The sequence below is a fragment of the Gadus macrocephalus genome, chromosome 22, assembly GCF_031168955.1.
Source record: "Gadus macrocephalus chromosome 22, ASM3116895v1".
NCBI lineage: Eukaryota > Metazoa > Chordata > Actinopteri > Gadiformes > Gadidae > Gadus > Gadus macrocephalus.
The window spans coordinates 16050056-16076029 of NC_082403.1; the positions used below are offsets into that span (position 1 = coordinate 16050056).

Here is a 25974-nt window from a genome sequence, read left to right on the forward strand (position 1 = left end):
GTTCCTTAATGAGCTCTGCTCCCGCGGTGCCCTCTGACGTCTTAGTCCCGGGATGATGCTCGCCAGTGCCGTGCGTGTGCGCGCTCTGATCCTCCGGGTACCCCTGTCGCAAACCAAGACCATCCCCGCCCGCCGCGACGCGGTGACCCGCGACGGGGTAGGGGTCGGGCCCACGTGGGACGGATCAGCGGCCGGGGTGACCCGACCACCTGACGCAGGGAGGACCTGGCGGGATCTGTGTTTCAAGAGAGATGATGATCCCCTTTGTGGATTCAACATTGAGGCGGCTACTCTTAATGAAGTCTAAAAGTGGATCATCAAAGTCACAACTCTTCTCTGTTTTGGCACCGCTGTGCCAAAACACCTGACATCGTCCCCCTGCCAATGTCCGGACCGCAGACTCAAGACTCACCTGTTCGGGTGAGTCATAGTTCTCCTATGGTGCATAGCCACCATCTCCCACCCCTCCGACTTATTGCGTGTTGTACGTCCTGGCACATAATGTATGCACTTACTGTATGACATACGTTGGTAAAGTACTTAGTTGTATAGCATCTTATCCTAGCTATCTTTGTTGTATCCTGGGAATGGGTTAACCTAGCCAATAAAGCTGAATCTGAATCTGAATCTGATTGTTAGTGCTTTTCCTTTGGTACTATGAACATCCTTACTGTACCGACAGCGATATATTGTTTCAACTTCTTCTTGAAAATGTACTTCTTGTAAGTCGCCTTGGATGAAAACGTCTGCTGAATGCCCTAAATGTAAATTTAAATGTAAATGAAGTCAGTATATATAACTGTGTTTGACTATACTGGTGGGCAGCAGGTTGTCAGCATGTAATAGCTTGACCTCCCCATTATATAGAGAACTATGCATTGTAATGAGCAGGAGGAAGATTAAAAGCATGGTATGAATATGCCAATGCAACTGATGGAGGAATAGCCTACGTGTCCTTACTGCAGTCTTTACATATTACCAACCTATTCTTGCTGGGACTTGATGACTTCATGCACACGCATACATACGGTACATCCACACAGCATAGCCATACACACACACACACACACACTTACACACACACACACACACACACACACACAAGACACACGGAAGACACAGTACACACAGCGCACCCAAGCAATCGCACAAAGATAAATTAGACCTACGTTATGTAAGTTAGTTGTTCATGGATCTTTTGAGGTAATGGTGCCACGCTCAATATAAACCTTTCTCAAACGTAATGACCACTTTGTTGACAAAGTAACGTGGAGGATCTCGGTGGAGCACACTTGTTCTGAGCTACTAGGCTCTGCAGAGCAAGGTTTAATCAGAGGGCATTAGTTGCATTGGCACTTGGCTCTTCGATACAGTCCTGTTAAGGCAAACCGAATGGCTTTACCTGATTGCCAATGGCTGGTATGAGCTGGACATCGATTACTGACGCTGCATGTTGAGCCAACTAATAACCTTGGGAGTAGGTTTGCTGTCCATCGCCATCTTGCTATCTGGCGCCGACAGCTCATTACCTGAGCCCTTCCAATCCGGTCAATTTACCCGGAAATCCATGCATCTCATCAGCTCCCGCTGTCGTTTTCCTCTCTTCTCCTTTGGGATGTGTGGTGTTGAGGAGGAGCACATTGTTATTCCCCTCAGGGAGATCAGGCGCTGAGGCGATACCAACACACCTGTAGGTGGATGGATGTGATACACAGGTGTGTCATTTATAATGTTAATCCTTCGCCATGAGGCGACACTGTGCCCACACAGAGCCCGTCTGTTTATTCCCCCCTTTCTTCTCCCCGTGCCACTTCTTTATCCTCGTCAACCGCCTTCCATGGTGGCTACACACGGGAGTCGTGACCATATTGCCTTCTAGAAAATGTGAAATAAACATGCGTGCCACCTCTTAGTATCTCTCCTACGCAGGTGTCGAGGGAGATTGGCAGGTCCGGTTGAGCCACCTTGTTATTTGCATATATTACAGAATGTTGTCTTGGCTGCGGGCCCACCTCCTGCTCCTCTGGTTCATGCCTGGGAAATCCTCGTGCGTTTCAACCTCCCACTCCATGACAGGCACACATGCAGCACAAGGAATAGGGGGGTGGGATGTAATGATAGGTGCATCACCCCCCCCCCCAGTCGTTTCAGGCTAACATAAGGAGGATGCACTAAGCTTAGAGTTATAAAATCTGGATATATGTATTTTTTTTCGGTGCTGCAGTAATATTATGTCATACTTATTTGCACAAGCAATGGTTTTTGACAAGGGTCCAAAACTAACTTTAAGAATTGCGTGGATTGAAAATTCGACTGTAAAAGCAATTGCGCTGAATTGTTTTACTTGCCAAATGGTTAAGTCTTGGCTGGCGACAGATGTTAATTTAGGGCTCTGTTCTTCGCCATTCAACGCCTAAAACAAGAATAACTCTGGAATTCATAATTCATAAGGTTGGGGAGAAAGGTCAACATTATCTATTTTGCAAGCATTTCCATGCTGATGCTAATTTGGTGTCAAAATATCTTAAAATCGTAAAAAGCTCCTGTTTACTATGTGGCCCATAGCAGCTTGTAACACTACGCACAAAAATTACCTGTGTTGCAACGGGTGGACTGCTGCAGACTGAACCTCCTCAGTCTCATTATAGAGGCCACTTCACCCACACCACTACGTCCCTGCTCTACTCGGGAGCATTCCCTGCCCATTTGATTGTATCTTTAAAAAGGGAAGCAGTGCCAGCGCTGCTCGGCCCCCCCACCGTCTCCCCACCTGGGCTAGCCTCCTCCGCCAGCCGCCCGGTCCTTCCAGTGGATGTTCCCTTTAATTATCCTCAATTTGGATGTCCACAAAACAACTCAATTAGCCAAGTTACAACGTGTCCCTTGACCTCGATTGGCACAAAGATGTGATCAGGCACAAAAGGCATGATTTATTGTAACCATTTTTTTCTGAGGTAAATATATTCAATTTGTGTTGTATCCAGGGAAACAAAGTCAATGCTACGATGCAGGAAGGGTTGGGGGCTGGGGACGGGGCTGGCAGGTACATGGGTTTTACGGTGCAGCATATGAGCGCGCTCATGGGACGGCCATGTCATGTGGTACACGGTTCTGTCTTTCTCCGTGCAGAGCTGGACGATGAGTCGGCCTCAGCTGCGGTCCTCAAACAAGCCTCCTCCTCAGACCACGTGGGGGGGGCGGCACGGGGCTCAGGAGGTAGAGCGGGTTGGCTGGTAACCAGAAGGCTGCTGGTTCGATCCCCGGCTCCTCCCAGCTCCCAGAGTGTCGAGGTGATCATTAGACACCTCACCCTAACTGCTCCCGACGAGCTGGCTGTCGCCGCGCATGTCACCTCTGTCGGCGGGTGATGTTTTGCACGAATGGGTGAATGTCAGGCAATCATGTAAAGCGCTGGGGCGCCCCGGTGGTTCAGCGGGTAGAGCGGGTAGCACTAAGGCCCAGTCCTTACCGCAGCGACCCGGGTTTTATTCCTGCCCGTAGTCCAATGCTGCATGTCTTCCCCACTCTCTCCCGTACCTTCCTGTCTTACTCAATAAAATACAATACTACTTATACAATAAAAAGGATAGGTCCTTCAAAAAAAAAAAAAACGTTAAAATAAATAATATTGTAAAGCACTTTGAGTGGCCATTGGTTAGAAAAGCACTATATAAATGCAGTCCATTTGTCATCCATTTACCACTGGGGGCCACGGTGGTCCGCTGCTGCGCTGGGACAGCAGAGGGGCGGTGGTCTGACCGGTTGTCTGACGCTGGCTTAGGGTTTCTGTTCTCTTGTGATGATGTTAGAGCGGAGAAAGCTAGGTGGAGTCCTTTCAGTGCAGCGCTGGTCCATACGCTCAATCAAGTGCACACACACACACACACACACACACACACACACACACACACACACACACACACACCGTCTGGCTTGGTCAAATATTTGTCGGGCGATAAAGGCTTTTGCGTTCCATCGAAACCGTCCTCACCAACAGAGAGAGTGCACTCACTCCACACGTGTGGGGCACTTTGGGTTTTTGTTCTCCTGGTTGGGTTTTTCATTTTAATTTTTCCGCAGAGTAGATGTTGGGCTTGGCGCAGGAGAGCATCAGCCACTTGTGTTTGGCTGAGTGACTACTCTATGTTTGGGTTTGTCTATACGGCACAAAAATGGTTTTCAATCAGTCTCATTCAACGACTCAAAAAGCCACCACTACCAGAACCACTTTTATTAATATATCATTACTATGATAACGTCAAAAGGAATCTGTATTTTTACTTGTTCCTCCAGAGCCCCCAATAATGCATCTAAGTGAATGCAGACGGGTTGTCTTACATGGTCGCAATGTACTATTTAGCAAGTGTAATGAGCTACGATGCATCTGGGCTTGTGTCTTATACCCTGTTCATACAAGAGCGGGGCAGTATCCAATTAATTATAATGATATATCTCTCTGCCTTTTAGTCTCAAAACTCTCAAAAAAACCTCTCCGATTTAATCAGATGTGTTCTGTTCAAAAGGGAAGTAATTAAAGAGAGGACTGTAAAAGAGTTTGATGTTCAACCGGCTATGAAAAACTGTCCTCACCTCTGTCGAGAGATGGCTTTGGAGATCCACTGGGAGATACAGGGATGATGGTGGCGGTGGTGGACCTTCACTGACCTGAGGATTTCTAAGTAACTACATAATACGACAGCCACAACGTACCCCAGAGACTTAATGAAAGCTCTTTTTAAAGCTTCAGTTCTTGGCTTGAAGAGGGAGCGGACTAAGTGCGGCATGTGTGAAACATACATTAACCCACCCCTGGAGCAGCTCCTAAAATCTATATTTCATGTTTCAGGTTCATGGCCTTCCATAACACACACTGTTTGGAAATGGCTGTAGTTACTTTGGGTATGTGTGGGTTTAAATGTACTTATATGCAGAGGACTATATATTTATTTTATATTGATACTTTTTACCTGTACATATGTCTTTTAATCGATTCACATTAAATGCAGTGTTTTTAGGAAATGAGTTGCACTTAATGCTATTCTTTTAAGTATTATCTCAAACATATCCATGTCTCATATTTTTCAGCAGCAGTATTTAAGATTCATTTTCCTTCCCTCTCCGTTTCCCTGGTCAAGGACATTCCCTGATATTGTCTTAGAGAGAAGCTGCGTCACAGTGCAGTGTGATTATAATGAAGTTAAACAAAGTGGCCCCTCCCCACTCGCTCCTCTTCCCACGATGCTGAATCATTAAATAGATGTCTATTTCAAACCTATCATGTCTTGCCAACATGCAGTGCCTTCACACACCCATGTAGGGGAAACGGTGGCATATTTCTGTGCGTGATGTGCCTATGAATTGACTCTTCAGCAGAAATGGAAAAGAGGGCTGTGTGCAGGGCTTACAGCACGGGTCTCATCAGAATGGCATTTGATTGTCGAGGTAGAAATCCTCATACACCCCTTCAAACGTAATGACACATATAGAAACCAGGCCTTTAAGGGGCAATTCTATGCAATTGAAATGTAAGAAATATTCTTGATTGATTATATGCTCTATTCATTGTAATGGATACTGACAAGGGAGAACAACAGTGAAGGAGCCCCGGCAAGCCCACAATATTTCACCACTATTACGACTATCACTGGAGTAATAATCCCCTGTTACCTCCTGCACGTCCTGTCCCAAGTCCTCGTTACCTCCTCATAGCTCAGTCTAAACCAGCCTTCCCCCTCCCCCCTCTACTCTCCTGGTGAACCTGCGACGCCGAAGGAACAAAAAGTGATTCCGGTAAAGATAGCTCAAGTCAAGCTCACCATTTTTCTTTTTTTTTATGGAGATAGATTTAGATAGTCTTCACTGCGGCCCAGAGAAGGAAAAACTCCCCGTCATCATCCTCATCATCATCCTCCAGCCATCAAGACTTATTAACATGAGGAGTGGTGTGAGATGATGACTCAGCAGATATTTTAGGCCAGACAACGGCCCGGTCACACCACCGCCCGAGTCCCGCCTGACATTACTCAAAGTCACTGGGTTGGGACCGACCAACCACGGGTCATGTAATGAGATTTCGCCCTCACTTAAGACGCTATAACATGTGACCGCAGAATAAATCGAGTTCGGGCCCGTTGGGAGCCGTGTGTGTGCGTGTGCGTGTGTGTGTGTGTGTGTGTGTGTGTGTGTGTGTGTGTGTGTGTGTGTGTGTGTGTGTGTGTGTGTGTGTGTGTGTGTGTGTGTGTGTGTGTGTGTGTGTGTGTGTGTGTGTGTGTGTGTGTGTGTGTGTGTGTGTTGTTCACACACAGGGGTGGGGGACCAACTGTTTTAACAGAGATCAGTGCAGCACCAGGCATTGATGCGTGGATCTGTAGGCTCGTTTGGTCTCTATAGTCGGACAAAGGAATCGCAAAGACCAGCCTCAGAACAGGGCAGGGGTTCAGCTCGAGCTAGGTCAGGCGTCCAGCCTAGCCAGCCAAAAGACATCCAACCCTTTAACGTTTTGAACACGTCATTTGGTTTTGAAATTGAAGAAAGCTGCTGACATTTGTATTCCATCGCTTTTTCGAAACGTCAAACAAAGCCCTAATCGGACAGGTGCGTTGCGGGAAGTCCCAGGACTGCCTGGGTAAAAGAAACCTGCTTTGCTCTCCGAGCGTATCGTATTAGTTAGTCTGCTACGCTCAGGCTAGTCTGCTACGCTCAGGCTAGCCTGCTACGCTCAGGCTAGTCTGCTACGCTCAGGCTAGTCTGCTACGCTCAGGCTAGTCTGCTACGCTCAGGCTAGTCTGCTACGCTCAGGCTAGTCTGCTACGCTCAGGCTAGTCTGCTACGCTCAGGCTAGTCTGCTACGCTCAGGCTAGCCTGCTACGCTCAGGCTAGTCTTCTACGCTCAGGCTAGTCTGCTACGCTCAGGCTAGCCTGCTACGCTCAGGCTAGCCTGCTACGCTCAGGCTAGCCTGCTACGCTCAGGCTAGTCTTCTACGCTCAGGCTAGTCTGCTACGCTCAGGCTAGTCTGCTACGCTCAGGCTAGTCTGCTACGCTCAGGCTAGCTGCGGCGCTCAGCTCAACCGGAATGCGTCGGCAGACGCGGATTCTAAAAGCGCTTTGTTTCATTTGTGTTCTTTAAAGAGTGTAGTCGTTCCAGAACCTTCTCCATGCCCTACAACATTTTTGATTAGTCCCCATCAGGACCGGTGAGGGGAGAAAACAGCCTGTACTGTTTTATATGTATTTATATATTCTACACAGAGCCCTTAGCTATTTGTTGGTGCTGGTGAGCATGTGTTAATATTAATGCATTCATTATACGCACCTTACTAGATCATTAATTATTGCCGTGCTCTCCCTCTGACCTGCCAGTTCACCCTTTAGCCAAAGGAAACACTAACCTGATTCACAGCTGTTGCAACACAGGTTCTTTATGTGTGTATGTGTGTGTGTGTGCCTGTGTGTGTCAGAGCACACTTGCAGTATCGGGTAAAAGAGGCAGATTAAAGTATATTGAACAGGTGCTAAATCATGACCATTCATTATTTAACAGCAAACTCTAAGTTGTTTCCCCAGCCTAGCGTATTGAAGAATAACCAAACAGTGGATTCAAATCTCACAAAGCACCCTTTCAAACAAGCAACGTTTTGTAGTTTGAATGGACAAACTACAGCCGCTGTGGTTCGCTCTGACTTGGGCCAATCGGAATCAATCTATCGCCATACCCATGATCGGGGCTGTACCCGGATACTTCCTTCTGAGTTCTCAGTTGCTTTCTTCGAAGGACGAGGAAATTATACTATACGTTTTTCTAGCAACATTCGTAACCTCAAGAAGGGGTAATGTGACGTTATGCGCAATGTGTCACGTCGTAGATATAACCTCATGTGCTACGACGACAACACTGGCTAGCTTTTTTGGAAAGAAACGACATCGACGACAGGCAAGAAGGGACATTCCGTCTGTGGAAAATTTCGCAAATAAGCTTAGCTTAAGGTGACATCAACATCTGCCTCACATCAAACAAGCCTCCAGATGGACTGTGATTAGGCAGGGTGCTCCTAGACGAGGCCAGCGACGTAATATCTGCCCATTGAGGCTCATTTTGTTTGTTTTCCATCAGGATTGACTGTGTCCCGTTGTACATACGCTATAAATCAGTGGAGCGCTTACCGTAAAGCAAATCACAATGAATCCACCGCTACCGTTGCCGCAGCGATTAAATAAATAAAAGATGCTCACATGGTTTCCCTTCAGCGGGGACGCGGGGCGGAGAGGGACACGAGCACAGCCAGCGATGGCCCCACTCTGGGCGCTGTGTCCGCACGCAACGTGGGAACGCACGCGTTCCTGGAAGGGAAAGGAACCACAGGAACAGAGAGAGTGGTTGTTATTGGAATAATTATACAGGGAGGGGGGGGGGGCGAGTGAGATGGCTTATGGGGGGCGGGGGGGTGTATCGGAGACCGCAGGTTATTTTTAGAACGGCAGCGGCACGCCGCACAACCTTTTTATTACATATTTTTTTAAAAAGGCGCTCACATCATCATCTTCCAGCTCCTCTGTGGAAGCGTTGAGCGGGGGGGGGGGCCCCCACCTCCTCTGAAGCGGAGCCAACCTGCCCCCCCCCTCCTCCCCCCCGCGCCCCGCATGGCTCCTCTCCAGGCCTCGGTGCAGTCCTTCCCCTCTTCCTCCTGCTGGAGCACACAGTTCACAGTACAGCTGACACGGTGGCTCGCACACCATAAATAACCACAAACCCCGCGACGCCCGGGTCCCCGCAGCCCGGAGCCCGCGCTGTGGCGGCGGACTCCACTCCACCGGGCCGCGTTGGATTAGCGTTAGCCCGCAGCCCAGTGGTGGCGACGATGCTGCGATGGGGATCAAGGCGGGCCGAAGCATCAGCAGGACTTTCACTTTGTGAGGCTGGGGGATTCCAGGTGTTGCCGCAGCAGAATGCCTTCTGATGTCACTTTAGATTTGGTGCCTCTGTCTGTGAAGAACAGGACTGAACCGAGGCTCTGACTGGTCAATATGTTGGGGAAGCTGAGGCTAGGAGAGATGAAGATGCTTTTGAATGAAGAAAGTTATTTTTTCATTAAGTTTTTCATGAGAGAGAGAGAGACGCTCTCCCATAATCTCTGGCATTCATACTGACACTGGATGGAGGTGTGTCGAGCGCTTCGCCTGTTAGGAGCCGGGGCCAGAGCCCGGTTGCCGTGGCGACGCCTGCCGCAGTGCTTTGCCTCCGCAGCGCGCGGCTGGTCTGGCAGCTGCTCTGCTGTATGCCAACATTAAAGCCAACCTGCTCTCAAGACCCACAGCCGTCCTGGCTAAATGTGTTACACAACACACACACACACCCACATTACACCTCGCGTTAGCTTTCCAAATGAATACAATCTGCCTTATCGCCTCTGGTCACAAAGGCTGCAGAAATGCATGTTACAGCCTCCTATCCAGCCCGGACCAGACCACAGACACACACACACATCTGGACCCCCTCTAACCCACCAGTCTGCTGCCGTTGACCTAGCTCTGAGCTTTGCTGTCTGCTTGAGAAGCAGCTCTCACACCCCGATATGTGTGTGAGTGAGAGGGAAGATCATTGAGTTTAAATCTGGGGGCCAATCTGCCCTCATCTAATCTGTCTCTCCCCTCGTGAAGGGGCCCATGGGGCCTGATTTGAACCAGGGGCCCTTCAAATAATGGTCCCCCATCCTGTCTGTTTCTTCACCACACCCTCCACACTGCCCCCATCCTTAACAGGAATCAAAAGCTAGAAGCTAACCTTTGTTTAGAGAGAGAGAGAGAGAGAGAGAGAGGAGAGGGAGAGGGAGAGGGAGAGAGAGAGAGAGAGAGAGAGGAATCCTATTGACACGGAACGATAAAGGTCAAGATGATAGCCCTTACGTTGTACCGCTTTCACCGGAGGCCCTGGGACAGGAGTGCTCAGAGCACTGAGTGGAAAAATAATGTCTCATAACAATAGGTATCAGTCTCTTTTAGACCCTCTTTCTTCCCTATTCGGTCGATCGCAGTGAATTATGGGATGTCTTTACTGTCTTCGTTACGGTGGAGTACGTAGAATGAACCCCATCGCCTTTGACAGGGTTTCAAGGGGCTAGTCACACCCAGGTGTGCTGTGAATAATAGCAACCAGCCGTGCCTTATTGACGCAGAGCCAGTTCAGTGTGTGTGTGTGTGTGTTTGTGTGCAACTGACAATTTTCTTTACTTTTATCTGCATACATATTTATCTTTACCCCTTTCATATGCCCCCATGCAGACTAGCTATAATTCGCACATCTCCTAGCAACCAGACGTTGAAGAAACTAAATATAACTACCTGGGAAGGTGGCGTGTTAGACTGTGAGGCCCAGCTGACGATGACATCACACTGTGTGTGTGGGTCTGTGTGTGGGTCTGTGTGTGTGTGTGTGTTTGTGTGAGTGTGTGTGTGTGCGTGCATGTGTGTGTCCCTCCATACACACTGTAGCGCCCCTTGTTTCTGAAGCGAATGCTACATGGGTTTGGATCAACTTGGTTCAGTACCGATCACCCACATGTGGATGCCATTGTTGTAGTCCACTCCATTGTTGTAGCCCACTACATTGTTGTAGCCCACTCCATTGTTGTAGCCCACTACATTGTTGTAGTCCACTACATTGTTGTAGCCCACTACATTGTTGTAGTCCACTCCATTGTTGTAGCCCACTACATTGTTGTAGCCCACTACATTGTTGTAGTCCACTACATTGTTGTAGCCAACTACATTGTTGTAGTCCACTCCATTGTTGTAGTCCACTCCATTGTTGTAGTCCACTACGTCGTCCACACACATCATACAATCACACAGGTCGTCACTCAGGTTTTCTCATGGATTTGCTTCATTTGTTTATCGTCGCCACTAGGACGTTCTACGCCACACACTACTTCCCGGGGACCCCACATTGTGTGGGACCGCATGATCAAAGTCCTGTTTCCTCTGGTTGTGATCAGAATGGCTGTGTCGCAGCGCCTTTGTGTTGTTGTTGTTGTTGTTGTCGTCTTCCCCTCCCCCGGCGTATCCCTTACCTCCACCGCCACTGTTGTCATGAACACTTTGTCTGCCCGGCGCAGACACTGTCCCACCGCTGGTTATTCTGGGATGTCGTTACTGTATTTGGAGTGTGGAGTTCCACCCCTAGCGCAGACTAGAGCAGCGATGTGGTGCTGAATGTCACCCTCCTGTTGCTCCAGGCTCCCCAGGGCCCCTCGCTCTCCCACTGCCACAGCAGTCACCATGCTCGCACGCCCACCCCGGCTCTCTCTCGCTCTCTCGCTCTCTCTCTCGCTCTCTCTCTCTCTCTCTCTCTCCCTCTCCCTCTCTCTCCCTCTCCCTCTCCCTCTCCCTCTCTCTCTCTCCTCAACCTCCACCCCCTCACCCAGCCGACACATGACAGCACCCTGACCCCATTCACGTCCGCCGCGAGCAGGGCCTGCCACTTAGAATGTGTGCCTCACATGCACACACACGCACGCACGCACCGGGACACTCCGCTCCCCACCGCCACGGCGTCCGGTTGGGTCCAGTAGCGGCTCCTTCCAGTCCCCACTCGTAGGAGGGAAGCCCCAATAGTCCGGTCCATGTTGTTTGTAGCGCCACTTGGTTCCAGTTGCCCCTTACATCGGGACCTCTGAGCGGCTTAGTGCAAGGCAGAAGACCCCCTGCTGTCCTGGAGGGGTAGGAGGGTAACAGGTGCCGTAAGAAATAATAAAATACTAAAAGAATCAATGATAATCCATGAGCAAATCACCGAAACTCATGTTTGGTGAAATGGAGACCTGAATAGCAGAATGAATAGGGAGAAGGCTGGATATAGCGTGCGGTGACACATTAGCCACTAATGAATTTGGCTGGCAAGGTGTTTGTGTGTTTGTGTGTGTCGGAGAGTGTTCATGTGTGTGTGTTTGCATGTAGGTGTGTGTGAAGGTGTGTGTTTGTGTGAGAAAGCGTACATTTGTGTGTTTGTGTGTATGTCTTTCTTTACACGTGTGTGTGTGTGTGTGTGTGTGTGTGTGTGTGTGTGTGTGTGTGTGTGTGTGTGTGTGTGTGTGTGTGTGTGTGTGTGTGTATGACCAGGTCCTGACCTACACACACACACACAGGGGTTGGTAAGGGGGGCTCCAGGCGACTTTGGGCATCGTTGTTGAGACGGACGATGAGATGAATGTTGCGTGCAATGGTCAGCATGTTTTTTATTGATGTAGCCAGCCGTTTGTTAGTATGCAAACCGCAGGCAGAAATGTCTTTCACACGAATCAGACAAAACGTTGGGTTTACCGTCCTGAAGACAAGGTTTAAGACGTTTGCTTGGTCAAATCTCTCATTTGCATGTTCAACCAAGCTAATCTCCCTGTGGTTGGACAAGCTCCTGTAACCCTCGCTATCTCGCTCTGTTGTTCTCTTTCCCCCTCCCACCCTGGTCTCTCTCTCTCTCTCTCGCTCTCTCTCTCTCCTTCCCCCACTCGTCTCTGTCTCTCTCCCTAAGTCTTTCTCTATTTTCCCCTCCCACTCATCTCTCTGTTGTTCTCTCTTTCTTCCTTTTTTTTTCGTCTTATCATCTCTCCCCCTTTCTCTCTCTCTTTTTCTCCCTGTCAGGTCAATTCAATTCAATGGGCTCTTTGGGCAGCATGGGAAATGTACATTGTTGTTTGTATTGCCAAAGCACGTCAGATTAGCATAAACAACAAATATATATAAAGGTATACCATTTAACAACGTCAAAAATGTATAGCTATACAGAGGTGTACCATAAGATTGGATTGTTTAATCCCAGGTTGCTTAATAGCAATAAGGGGTTATTCTCGCTCTCTGTCTCTGTTTCTGTCTCTGTCTATTTCTCTGTCTCTCTCTGTCTCTCTCTCTCGCTCTCTTTCTCTCTCTCTAATTGCCATTTTAATTGACCTAAGCTCCAAAGCACTTTGGTCATCCCTGGTTGATTTTGAAAAGCTCTCTTTAAACAAACTGTCTTGACTGTCTCTCTCTCTCTCTCTTTTGTTCTTTTCAAATGGAACGCGTCTCAATGTCCGCCTCCATTGACGTGGTCAAGGCGTTATTAACCTTAAGTTACTAACCTTATGCAAACAACAAGTTAAAATCATCCCAAACCTCTCTCTCCCCCTTCCCCCCCCCCGACCAACCAGACGTGGCGGTGAGCGGGAAGCCGTGTGACTGTGACGTGGTGGCCCAGTGCCGGGTGGGCGAGGCGGTGGAGCTGGAGGTGAGGCTGACCAACCGCAGCCAGGGCCCGGTGGGGCCCTTTGCGCTGACCGCCATCCCCTGCCAGGACTACCAGAACGGGGTGCTGAACCACGAGCTGCAGGACGCCGTCACCTTCATCGGCTCCAACACCTTCCACATCGACGCCGTGAGTGCTGGGGCCTGTTGTCTACTTCCTGTTATTACGTGTCCGTGGACACCTATTGTTATTGTTGGAATTATTGTTTTTTATTTTTGGTGTGCCCGTATCTCAGCGGTGGAATGGTGCAAAGTTTGATGCGTTGATCTAACATCTAGAAGGGATTTTTGATGAATTGGCAGTTCAAGAGGTGCACATAGAGGGCACCTAACTTAACATGCGTAAAAAGTCGATATCTCATTCCATGATGTCACTGTGAGTAATTCCTCATAAGCGCAATACACCACTTTGCCTATAGGGGGAACTCCCTGTGGGAGATATAGTTGCAGGAGTAATGACATATCATATTTTATAGATATTTTCTCACTCCTATTCAGAATAATGCAGTAATCCCCAGGCATTGTTTTGCTGAGTCTGCTCAAGATGGAAAGGAATGGGCAAAGAAAGAATAACAAATAACAAAAAGAAAATAAGAGTGAAAAATACTAAAAACACAAAGTACATATATAAGTATAAAGAATATTGAAAAACATGGACAGAAGTAACCGTAAAAAGATATGTGTCTGAGGGGCAATGGGGGAGACAAGCATTTACTGTCTAATGGTGTCATGGGGAAACCAAAGGAATGTTAAAAAATATACTGTGCATGTTTATCACAAGTAAGCAAAGTAGTGTTATTATAATCTAAGAAAATGGCCCAGGGCCTCCAGACCACCAATCAAAAACCTCGGCCTCACCACACCTATGTTCCACCTCCCCCAGACGGTTTGTCACTCCGAACATTGACAAACAATCCCTCATCTGACACTCGCCCCTCTAGCCCGGTCCGGTTGTCATCGGGACCCCGTGATAAGGCAGTAGATGATGAGCGGTGGTCTTGTTTAGATTTAGATTTAGGGCATTTAGCAGGCGCTTCTATCCAAAGCTACGGTTAACACACACATTGAGACACCGACGGCGGAGTCACCCATGCAAGGCGACCAGCTCATCAGGAGCAGTTAGGGGTTAAGTGCTGTGCTCGCAGCCACATTGACACTCTAGGAAGAGCCGGGGATCCAACCAGCAAACCTCCGGTTACAAGTCAAACTGCAGCACCTCCTGAGCTAAGCCGCCCTATGTGTTGTGCCGTCCCTCCAGGTGAAGCCCCAGGAGAAGGCCGTGTGCGCGGGCGCGCTGCTCTTCCTCTGCACCGGGGACTTCTACCTCAACATCCGCTTCCAGGACGACTCCAGCAGCAGCGGCGGGCGGGAGCTGCCCCTATCCTGGTTCTGCCTGCCCAGCGTCCACATCAAGGCGCTGGACACCCCGCCCGAGGCCGGGGCCTGAGGGGGGCCCCCAGGGGCCCGAGGCAGGCGGGGCCCATCGCGGCACGCTAGATGAGGTTATGTTCTGTAAAAGCCTTGTTGTGGCAGTCCCATGTAAATACTGCCTTGTGTGGATGTGTGTGTACACGTAAAGAAAAATCCTATAAATGTGTTTAACGTTGTTTCAGTGGAAGGGCCCGAGTGAGCGCTGCTTATCAGAGGTCGGGGGCCTCTTGAATGCTTGTTTCCACCGGTTTAAGCTGAGGTTCTATCTGGAGGCAAAACCACTTGCTAAATGACCTTTGTCTTACATAAGGGTTGAATGAGTAATATTGCCCTTTTGCATCCGCAAAAACACTTTCTCCGTGGAGAATGTGTGCTCACGGGCAATAAAACTTCCTCAGGAGGCAGACGGGGAAAAACCACCAAATGTACTGGATACCGCAATGAAAATACTATTCACCCTCATTATTCACCACAGAGGATAACTCAACTGTTGGACTTGGCGCATCGTTTGTAAATAAATGCTTGAAAAAAATAAATAAAGGCAACCTTGGTTTATTTCCAATATCAATGTGATATCAGTACCCCCCCCCCCACCCCCCACCCCCCCCCCCTCTGCTGTGCGCTGCTGGTTTGCCTGTACGTTGCGCAGGGCGGGTCTGGTTACAGATGGCGCTGGAGGAGGGATCGTAGGGCCAGACGGGCCGGCTCATCCCTCTGGCCTGGGTTAGGCCCCAGCACACAGACGGGCCCTCCTGTCCAAGAGCAGCCTTGTCTTCGGGATGAGACGGTAAACCCAGGTCCTGACCCCCCCCGTGCTCACCGAGGACCTGACCCTGGTGTCCTGGCACGTACACCCAGCCTGGCTCTCGTACCAACATGGCCCGCCTCATCGTCCCCCGTCTCTAGTCGGGTAGTTCCATCACTCCACCTCCCTCCACGGTGATACCCGGCGTGTGGTGAGCGTTGTGGGGGAACCAGGGTGTGCATCTCCCAGCAGACGTGGTGGATGAGCTGTCATCTCCTCGCTACTCACCATGTTATGTGCCTTGGAGAAAAACAAACGATATATAAATACAGTGATTTATTATTCTTAACCGCGCTCCAGAAACAGCTCCGTTGCACACCAACAGAGGGGCAAAGGGGCTCATAAAAACTCAAAGAAAACCCATATACACAGTGTGCTCTCTCTGACTCACAGAGGGCAGCGTGGGCCATGGATGGATGGATGGCTGGCTGCAGATGAAGGGGCTTTGGACATAGGGGGGGGCTGCTTGACAACATTGGGTGTGCAACCACGAAAATACACTCCCACCACACCTCTGTGGTGACCTCGATGAGGGGTGATGATGTATGTGGATGACATAATGCCCCAATGATGCCACGAGGAGAGGTGAAGTTCAAAATACTGTTTATTTTATGAATGCTTGTATGGTATGTCATCACCTATGTGATACAATGGACCTTATTCTTTCCAGCATATGCCATTGATTTATCGGACAGAAAAAGGCCGGCCTATATACCTCCCCAGTTGTGTTTTCTCTCACAACTTCCAATATAGATCTTTGGAGGGTCATGGCTTAAAAAGGGTTAGGGTAAAAAAATAGCTACATTCAGACGGTAGATATAATCTCTGTTCTCAACGACATTGTGAGGTTTTTAGTCCTTCTGTCAGGCTCATTGGCTGCTTTGACCTAGTGTCCTCCAATGCCTTTGGTGTAACCCATTTTCTTTAAAAAGCACTTCACAAAATCGACTCAACGCAAGCCTCCAGTATCACCAAAAATATTCCAGAGTGCGACTGGTGCAGAATCGTAGAATCGTAATGTTTGTACTTAAATGGGAGCCTGCAATGTAAGTCTCACCAGATGGATTGACTTGATTCTACTTCAAGGCGGTGGAAGTGGCTTTCAATTAATTTCAGGAACGAGACATCAAATGTGCCTGCAATTCTTTTTCTATTATTTTTGGTTTCCACTGAAAACCAAAGAATGATTGTCGATCGAGATCAGATTATACATGGCTCAGACACATTCCACATTTAGAGTTTTTAATTAAAAAATGAAGGCCAAATCAAGCAATACTTGGCCTACATATAAAACAGTATAATAAACACGGAGCACGTTTACAGTACCATGGCAAAATAATCTTGTATCCAGCCTAACCTCTCTTTCCTAAATTAGTTATTTAACGAAATCTCATCCACTTTTACTCCTATCTTAATCTCATCTTCTACAAAGACTTACATTATGCAGCTGATTCTCTGGGAGCTGTCCTCTATGTTATTGCCAAGACAGACTGTGTGTGTGTGTGTGTGTGTGTGTGTGTGTGTATGTGTGTGTGTGTGTGTGTGTGTGTGTGTGTGTGTGTGTGTGTGTGTGTGTGTGTGTGTGTGTGTGTGTGTGTGTGTGTGTGTGCAGATAATCAAATGAATTCCTATTGCCTGTGAGCAGGTTCTTGCTATATGAGGAGGAATACCAATCCTCACATGTGCATGTATTAATCCAATACACAAAATCAACATACACATACTCCTTTCCAATTAGTGCTCTTCCCCACTGCCGCAGGAACATCAGGCATTAAGTTGCTCGCTAATTCTTTTCCGTAGGCCCTCCTTCCTGTATATAGCTCTGCCATTGAGGCAGCTTCTCCTTTGTTGGTCACATGAGAGGGAAGACGGCAGACTACCCGTGCTATGGAAACATTCGATCCTATCGCCTTTTATAGAGTCATGAAATGGCCAGTCTGACCTCAGCTAACTTCATTCAAGTTTCATTATTATTATCTGTTCTGGCCGAGAGACAGAAGTGTGTTTCTGGCTGTGTGTCTGTCTGTGTGTCTGCCTGTGTGTCTGTCTGTGTGTCTCTATGTGTAATCTTCTGTGCCTATGAGGGTGCTTGAGGGTAGGTCTGTGCGTGTGTGTTTGAATGCGCTTCTCTGCCTCTATATGAGGATGTTTGTCCATGCTTGTGTGTGTAAGTGTGTGTGTGTGTGTGTGTGTGTGTGTGTGTGTGTGTGTGTGTGTGCAAAATAATACTTTGCCAGACAAAGGTGCTGAGAAATGCTCTTCTGCGATCTTGGCTGTAGTTTCGTCACCTAACGGATATGACCTGCAAATAACACTAAATCATGTGTCTGAACAGGAAAGCTATCTGCAGCAACACACATGCACGCACACACACATAAACACACACACACAGTGAAAAAAACGGATTCATTTTTACTTAACTGTGAGAGTTTAGGAATACCTAACTGTTTTTTTATCTATAAACCGACCAGGCCAAAATGAATCCTATTCAGCTTCATGCTGTAGATTTTCTTGTATCTATTCTGTTTAAACTTAATAAGGTTGTATATTTGGACAGAATTTAAAACAAATAGCAATTTTTAATCCCCATTTCCCTTTTAGTTGTGTTTTCTTAAAGGGAGTCGGTAGCTGCTCATTAAACACACTGCTTCAATGCATAATAAAGTCTTGCAAAAACAATCCAAGCTACCCTCTAACCCCACCACAACATTTATCATGAAAAACTGCTACACAACACTGGTTCTGAAACAAAATTCTGGGGAGATAATCAGAGGCACATCATCTCTACTCACACTGATCTAAAAGGAGACTGGAGCAGAAAATAGCAGAAAGTAACACCTCCCCACTCCAGAGTGTCATGTACACGCCGGGAATTATTCAGAAAGCTAAAACCAGCTGGAAATCAGCCAGCCAGTGATTAACCAGCACCATTTATTTTAATGTTTTATTTATTAAAAACATCTAAAATGACCTCACTCTGTTTGCTATACAACACATGAAGAGCAATGTATCCTGTTGACCACCATGTCTTGTCCACTAAGAAGGACGTGAATCATAGTAAAGATGTAACAGAATGCTGTTAAAGTGAAAGCAAATGTAAAAACAGAAAAGAAACCACGAAGCATCAGGAGGCTAAGCGTCTCTATCGGGGAAGGAAGAGCTATGTGTCGCCACAAACCGCGTCCGCTCCTCATCGTAAAGCTTACAATCCCACCAACACGTGCTCTGTGTCATCACCATGGCGACTCAACCAAGAAGCTGCCATGATTGAACTTCACCACCGCTCGCGTTCTCTCTCCACCAGCGCAGTGCGATCTCGCGGCGCGTGGGCTGAGCAGAAAGTTAGCGCGGGAGAAGTGAGAAAGAGAGTGGCTAATTATGGCACGCAGGTTAAATATAGCGCTCAGGCTATAAGGAGTCAGACGCCGTTGATTAGGGAAACAGATAGCCTACCTTTAATAAGTTGTAGTAGGCTTAAGCCTTATATGACATATCTTAGTTTTATTACAATGTCATTGTTGACCCCTATAAGGTCCTCCTACCTCATAGGGGACAACAATGATGTTGTATTTAAACTAAGATGGGTCATATAACTCTTAATAGTATCGTAAATTCAACTCACGGTCATGTAAAAAAAGTATTTGAAATGTCTAGCGGCTTCATGACACTAGAATTTAGACATATTTGTAAATGTATTCTGGACAGAGTGCAGCATACAGGGCATGTTTAGCATGTGAAGGGGCTAACTTGTAGCAGCTAATAGCATTGCAGACCCAACAGGCTCTGGCTGAGCAGAACAGTGCCCTTTACTCCCTCATATGTTCCCTTAAGTAGGCCTCATGTCAGATATATCCATTTATATATCAAATCAAATAGTAGTTATATCATGTAATATGTGTGTGTTGAGTGATGTTGTAGTGCTATAGGCATTTTGTTTCATCAACAATAGACTGTTGTACACAGTTGGATGTTATCCTAAATGTGGATATATGCTGAAACACATTTTTTGATGTGAAAACGAGTGGGTTTTCTCATGCCCTCTCGTTGGCAGTGTGTTATCAGGCTATCCAAACAAGGTTGTTTTAACATATGCGTAATTTACTTGCTCATTCAACTGGGCTACAGTTAATTTTAAATTAATCCTAAACATAAAATCAATGGCCCAGCAACAATGGCCAAGGAATTCTGCTCACCAACCCCTTTTTTACTTTCTTTATTAATGTTGAGATTGTCGCAAAGAAAATGAATGCAAACCTGTTTTTCTGTTCATATCATTATTATGTGTTGAGGTAGTAGCCAGAACCATTAGCCTCCTAATGCAGTCTTTTTTAATACGACTTCTATATTATAATCGACTCCATATCCATCAAGCCTGTGTCATGAAAGAGACACATATCGCCCCCCGTGCCCTGGAGGGGTCGAGGGGATAAAGGGGGACCGTCACCAAACAGTTCCGTTCTTGTGCCTTCCCTGTAAACGCCTCTTCCCTTCAACAGCAACAAACAGAGGACAGGTGCGTGGCCTCAGCAGGTAACCAGCAGGTGACCAGGTAGCCCCGTCAGCCCTTCAGAGGTTATGCAGTAGCATGTGTTGGTCACACGTGAGTCATCTGATGCAAAAGGAAAGACCTTTGCATCGGAGTCCCGGTGACACAGACAGAGGGAACACAGGTGTGGCTCATAACACTGATGATGGCCCACCCTTTGATGCACCGGGGGAACAGGAAGCAGACGCCTTGTCACTGGTTAAGTCTACGTCCTGTGCCCTGGTATATCAAAGGAACACACCTGTGATTGACTTGGGGTGATGTAATATGAAAACCGTATCAACAATGTAAATTGATTCACCTAAGTGTCTCTCTATTGGGGAAGGAAGCCACACTTGGGAATTGACTAAACTCTTTTACTCCATGCCCGGTTATCAATGTTAACCGGTCGCTGCATTTTACTTGCTTTTTATTATTCACCTGGAAAATCACCTTAATTTATTAAGGAAGCAAATAATCGACTATAGGCTTATTTAATCCCCTCATATATTAAACCTGAGGAATTAGGGTTTTCATTTTAAATTAGTGAATCATCGAAATGGAAAAAAAAATGCAGGGATTTAAAAATGTACTTGCTTGGTTGAAAATACAGTAGGACAATGCTAATGATAACGTCGTTGTTTATACTGCAGCTCCTTTAAAAACCACCATTAAAGGTGTGGACCATTTTTATTAAATTCTTTCAAATAAATATTTTTGAGATTTAATTATATTATTTAGTATGGAGCGTCAATCAAATGAAGTGGTATGATGTTAACAGCTCATGGATTCAATGAAACAGAGAGGCTGCTGCACAGGGCACGCGCCAGTGACACAGAGGAGATGGCGAGAGAATGGCGTAAAAACGTTGATGCGTTACAGTTGATCGGATCATTTACGCAATCAATAAAAATAAATAAACTGCATTGCATACTTTTGAGTCCACGTTTGCTTGTGTCTAGGCATATACAGAATATGTCACCTCGAGAATTAGATTTTTGCGTTGATCAAACGCGCTCCCTGCGCGCAACAGTCCTCTTCAGCACCCTGGACAGCGCCTCGCCGAGAGACTGCGCCTGGCTTTCACACACCCACACACACCCACACACACACACACACACACACACACACACACACACACACACACACACACACACACACACAGGCACACACGCGCGCGCGTATGGAGGCTTCAAATGGTGTCCATATGAGTCAGATTCAACTCTATGCCTAAAAATGAGTGGGAGTGGTCATTGTAGGAGAGGAGGGAAGGGTGAGAGCGACCCAAATGTGTGTGTGTGTGTGTGTGTGTGTGTGTGTGTGTGTGTGTGTGTGTGTGTGTGTGTGTGTGTGTGTGTGTGTGTGTGTGTGTGTGTGTGTGTGTGTGTGTGTGTGTGTGTGTGTGTGTGTGTGTGTGGTAGGGGGGATGGGGGAGGGGGGGCACGCAGTCAGATTTTGCCGGGTGACTAGGGTGAGTGCTTCCAAAAATAGTCAGGGACGCTAGAGAGAAAGAGACACAGGGAGAGAAAATGAGAGAGAGAGAGAGAGAGAGAGAGAGAGAGAGAGAGAGAGAGAGAGAGAGAGAGAGAGAGAGAGAGAGAGAGAGAGAGAGAGAGAGAGAGAGAGAGATCAAGAAAGGATGAAAATAACGCCAAGGACGCGTGAGTTGCATCGTGAAACTTGTTAACGCAGAGAGACAATACAGAAGGCAGGGGGGCAACCAGCGACCACCCACCCCCACAGCACCCGGAACGTGCTGTGCAACACACCGTTTATTTTGTATTTTTACGCACGCATGCATGCATGCATGCAACAGGCGACCCAATGGGTTCTACACGTGGACTAAAGGGTCCGGTTCGGGCCCCGGGGGGGTAATGTGGTTGCGGAGCGTCAAAGGACCCCGTAATGACCTTTTGATTAGTCTTTTTTCTTCTTTTTTTAATGTTGCCCAGAATTGAAGAGGAGACGACATCTACAGGTGAAGTGTACTGATGGGATGTTTCAATATGAAGTCACAGTGAACATCTGGGGATCAGGGGATCTGTCGGAGCAGCGTTCGTGTTGGATTGACCTGAAAAATATGAAGTTGTTACAGAAGGAAAAAGGGAAAGATACGGGAGTGTGAGTGGAACCTGCATCCTGAGTACCCTTCTTCTTCCCGGTTTCCCGGTAACGCTCACGTCTTCCCGTCCACTCAGCGGTTCGCGGTCCGAGATGACGACCCCTCGGCGAGGGACGCTTCCCGATCTCAGAGAGAGAGAGAGGGAGATAAGTTCCGATGAGTGTGTGTCTTGAGACAATGGATGCCATGTAGCACGACCAGCCGGACCTCTCGGATATATTCAACAGGGTATTGTGAAACTTGAGACTGGGACACGCGCGGAGAAACGCTTTTCCGCTCGGAGGGTCTTTTCCACTCGGAGGGTCTTTTCCTTCCCATCCACGGCTTCGTTGCACCTGACACGCAAATAAATTGCAGAGCACGTGCATCCAACTAAACCATAACAGAAGCTGGATCTCATTTTTTATCCCCAGCTTTTGGTCAATCATTCCTGGGCACTGGAAGGCGGCTAACCACCGAGGGAACGGGGACCGAGGGAACCTCTTGTTGATGGCACTTCGCGCAGGGGGGACTTGGTTTGGGCAGGTTGTGCGCAGGGTCTCTCTTCTGCAGGGCTCGTGGTCCAGACGCTCCAGCAGCCTGTTGTGTCTGTCCCCGAAGTTGTGCGCAGGGTCTCTCTTCTGCAGGGCTCGTGGTCCAGGACGCTCCAGCAGCCTGTTGTGTCTGTCCCCGAATCCGGAGCACCCCGACCCTGCTGCTACTACCTCGACCACCACACCAGACTCCAGACACACCACCATCACCGTCTCCTCCAGCACCAACAGAAGTACGCACAACCACCACCATCACCAGCGGCAGCAGCAGCCTGCGTGTGCACCTCCAGACGCCGCCGACGTTTCCCCGACTGCTGCGGCCGCTTCCCGGGAGAGCTGAGGGGACATGCGCCTCTCACTCGCCGGTTCCCGGTGGCCATGAAGCGGCAGAACGTGCGGACGTTGTCCCTGATCGTCTGCACGTTCACCTACCTGCTGGTGGGCGCCGCGGTGTTCGACGCCCCTGGAGTCCGAGTACGAGATGCGGGAGAAGGAGCAACTGGAGGCGGAGGAGAAGCGGCTCCAGGGCAAGTACAACATCAGCGACGAGGATTACCGCCAGCTGGAGACCATCATCATGGAGGCAGAACCGCACCGCGCCGGGGTGCAGTGGAAGTTCGCCGGCTCTTTTTACTTCGCGATCACGGTGATCACCACGATAGGTGAGTCCCTCAGGGGATCATGTCAAGGGGTGTGGGGGGGGGGGGGTTAAGGTCAAGCCAGTGCAGTAAGCGTGTGTTACTGTGTGGTGTTGTGTTTCATGCTCACTGAGTGCCAAACGGAACAAGAGCCGGGGCAAAGTTACCCAACAACGTGTTGCTGCAGCACTAGCTCAGGCCCCTATGGAGGGGTAGAGTTTATTATAGCGCCAGCTGTTAGTGCAATAATAAACCAGGAGCGGGTTGATGGTGTACTTCTGAGGAGCAAGCAAGGTGCATGTTGTTCTAGACAAAGCCTAACTGGATATATGACCCGTTTTTGGATCCAACAAGTGGTCTTACCCTGAGAACAAAAAAAGAAGAAATCGTCATATTATTCTTGATGTTTCGCTGCTTGGACTTTGGAGACTGTTGTTTGAAACGTGACCGGAGAACATCTGCTTATGCACGCCTACACTTCCAACTTCCACTGTGAGGCTTGCGTAATCCCTTTGGATGAGGCGGTGTGTTGGAGGCCCTGCGCCCCGGCGCTCTGCACGCGGGACCATGAGTGCAGCATGCAGAGCCTTCGCAACTCAAGTCAATATTGCAAGAAGCATATTGAATATATATATTCAATATGTATGATATATGTATGATATATGTGTATATATATACTTATTTTTATATATATATATATATATATATATATATATATATATATATATAAAAATAGTAACTTCTGGACGCGGTACTTTTAACAAGATAACAAGCCTCCCAACCTTTAAAAGGTTGAAGCAAGACACAGTGCGGAACAATTGCTACTGATTGATTTAGAATCGTAGTGGCCAGGATATAGGGATACTAGATACACTCAATGTGGTCTCCTGATAATAATTTTACGTGTGATATTTCCATCGCAGAAGCGGGTCTTCAAAGTGACGGCCCGTGGTGTGTTGCTCGGTTCTGAGTCGCCGCGTGTGCTGAAGGGACAGCTCCTCTCAAGCTGTGGAGATTTGCGTGTGTTTCATGTGTCAATGTATGAACACAGGTGTTTGCGCGCGCACACACACACACACACACACACACACACACACACACACACACACACCACACACACACACCCACACACACACCACACACACACCACACACACAAACATACAAAACACACACATACAAAAACACACAGACATACACACACAGCACAACAAAAACACACACACACACACACACACACACACACACACACACACACACACCACACACACACACACACACACACACACACACACACCCACACACACAGAACACAGCACAACAAAAACCCAACGGTACTGTGCATAAAGGAGCATTGAGTAGAGTCAGTTGGAAATATCATGTGAGAGAGAGAGGGGGGGAGAGAGAGAGAGAGAGAGAGAGAGAGAGAGAGAGAGAGAGAGAGAGAGAGAGAGAGAGAGAGAGAGAGAGAGAGAGAGAGAGAGAGAGCCAGAGAGTCAGAGAGAGAATAACTAAGCAACAGGTGGAATATGGCCTATTAGGAAAACTATAACTGCTATAGAATTACTATAACAGGCAACTACTGTGCTCACTTTCAATTTATTTGTTGAAGTAGATGACACCACTGTAGCACTGATGTTGTGTATTTACAGTGTGTGTGTGTGTGTGTGTGTGTGTTCACTCCTCACATCAACGTCGAGCAGCCCATGACTGCTGGGTAACAGTGGCCTTTCTACCTTGTTGTGTGTACGGCTACAAGCATCATGCTGGTGTTGATGCTCAAGAGGTTGATTGACTGAGTGTTTCATTTGCCTCCCCCCTCCCCTTCCATGCCCCCACAGTCATCGGGAGGAGTGGAAAATGATTGTACATTTACAAGAAAAAACACCAATTAGGATATAACTATCTTTGCCAACATTGAAGACATCATTCTCATTGTAATGACATACAGTGTCATACTGTGTGTGATGTTAAGGTCAGTTCCGTTCTTCTTCTTGCCTCTAGACCTTGGTGGGTTGTGCCATGTGGAATCTATTTATCAGTTTTTCCACCGATCTATCAGTCTGTCACTCCATCCATCTATTTATATTTATTTATATATACATAACACACACACACACACACAACACACACACACACACACACACACACACACACACATATATATATATATATATATATATATATATATATATATATATATATATATATCTATGGTCACACAGCATTAAACAGCCTCACACAAAGTGTGTGTGTGTGTGTGTGTGTGTGTGTGTGTGTTTGTTTGTGTGTTTATTTCCAATCATTATTTCATGACCCTCCCTTGTGAGAGGAGGAACACTTGTGGGGCCGAGTGGACCCGCTGCACAGCTGGGCCTGAGCAGCGACGCGCTGCATCGGCAGGCAGCGGCTTGAGCCCGGACAAGTGTGTGGCGGCCGGTCCCTATGGGCCCGTTCTTCAGGTGCCGGGGCCGCTGCCTTTAACCAACCGGAGCGCTCAAGAGTGAAAGCGCAAGGGTTGCCATGCCGATCTCCTCAGCCAACAGCCGACTAAACTGCCAGACAAAACAAACACGCAGTGTGTTTACCTAGTACCGCGGGACCGGTGATTCTGCCCGTGTGACGCCGCGTGACGCCCGTAAAGCGGCTAC

At 47.9% G+C, this 25974-nt stretch overlaps 2 protein-coding genes across 2 annotated transcripts in view; both read left to right on the forward strand.

Moving 5' to 3' along the window:
* trappc9 (trafficking protein particle complex subunit 9) overlaps positions 1–15256 on the forward strand; it is a 151413-nt gene extending 136157 nt beyond the window's left edge. Inside the window, 2 exon segments of the mRNA XM_060043676.1 lie at positions 13177–13400; positions 14529–15256. Coding sequence (XP_059899659.1) covers positions 13177–13400; positions 14529–14717 — 413 coding nt within the window. The 3' untranslated portion in view covers positions 14718–15256.
* Positions 15257–21670: 6414 nt separating this feature from the next.
* On the forward strand, positions 21671–23517 carry LOC132451584 (uncharacterized). The gene is given in 4 exon segments (XM_060044153.1): positions 21671–21692; positions 22706–23148; positions 23150–23348; positions 23459–23517. Coding segments are annotated over 4 exon segments (723 nt in total).
* Positions 23518–25974: the final 2457 nt, after the last annotated feature.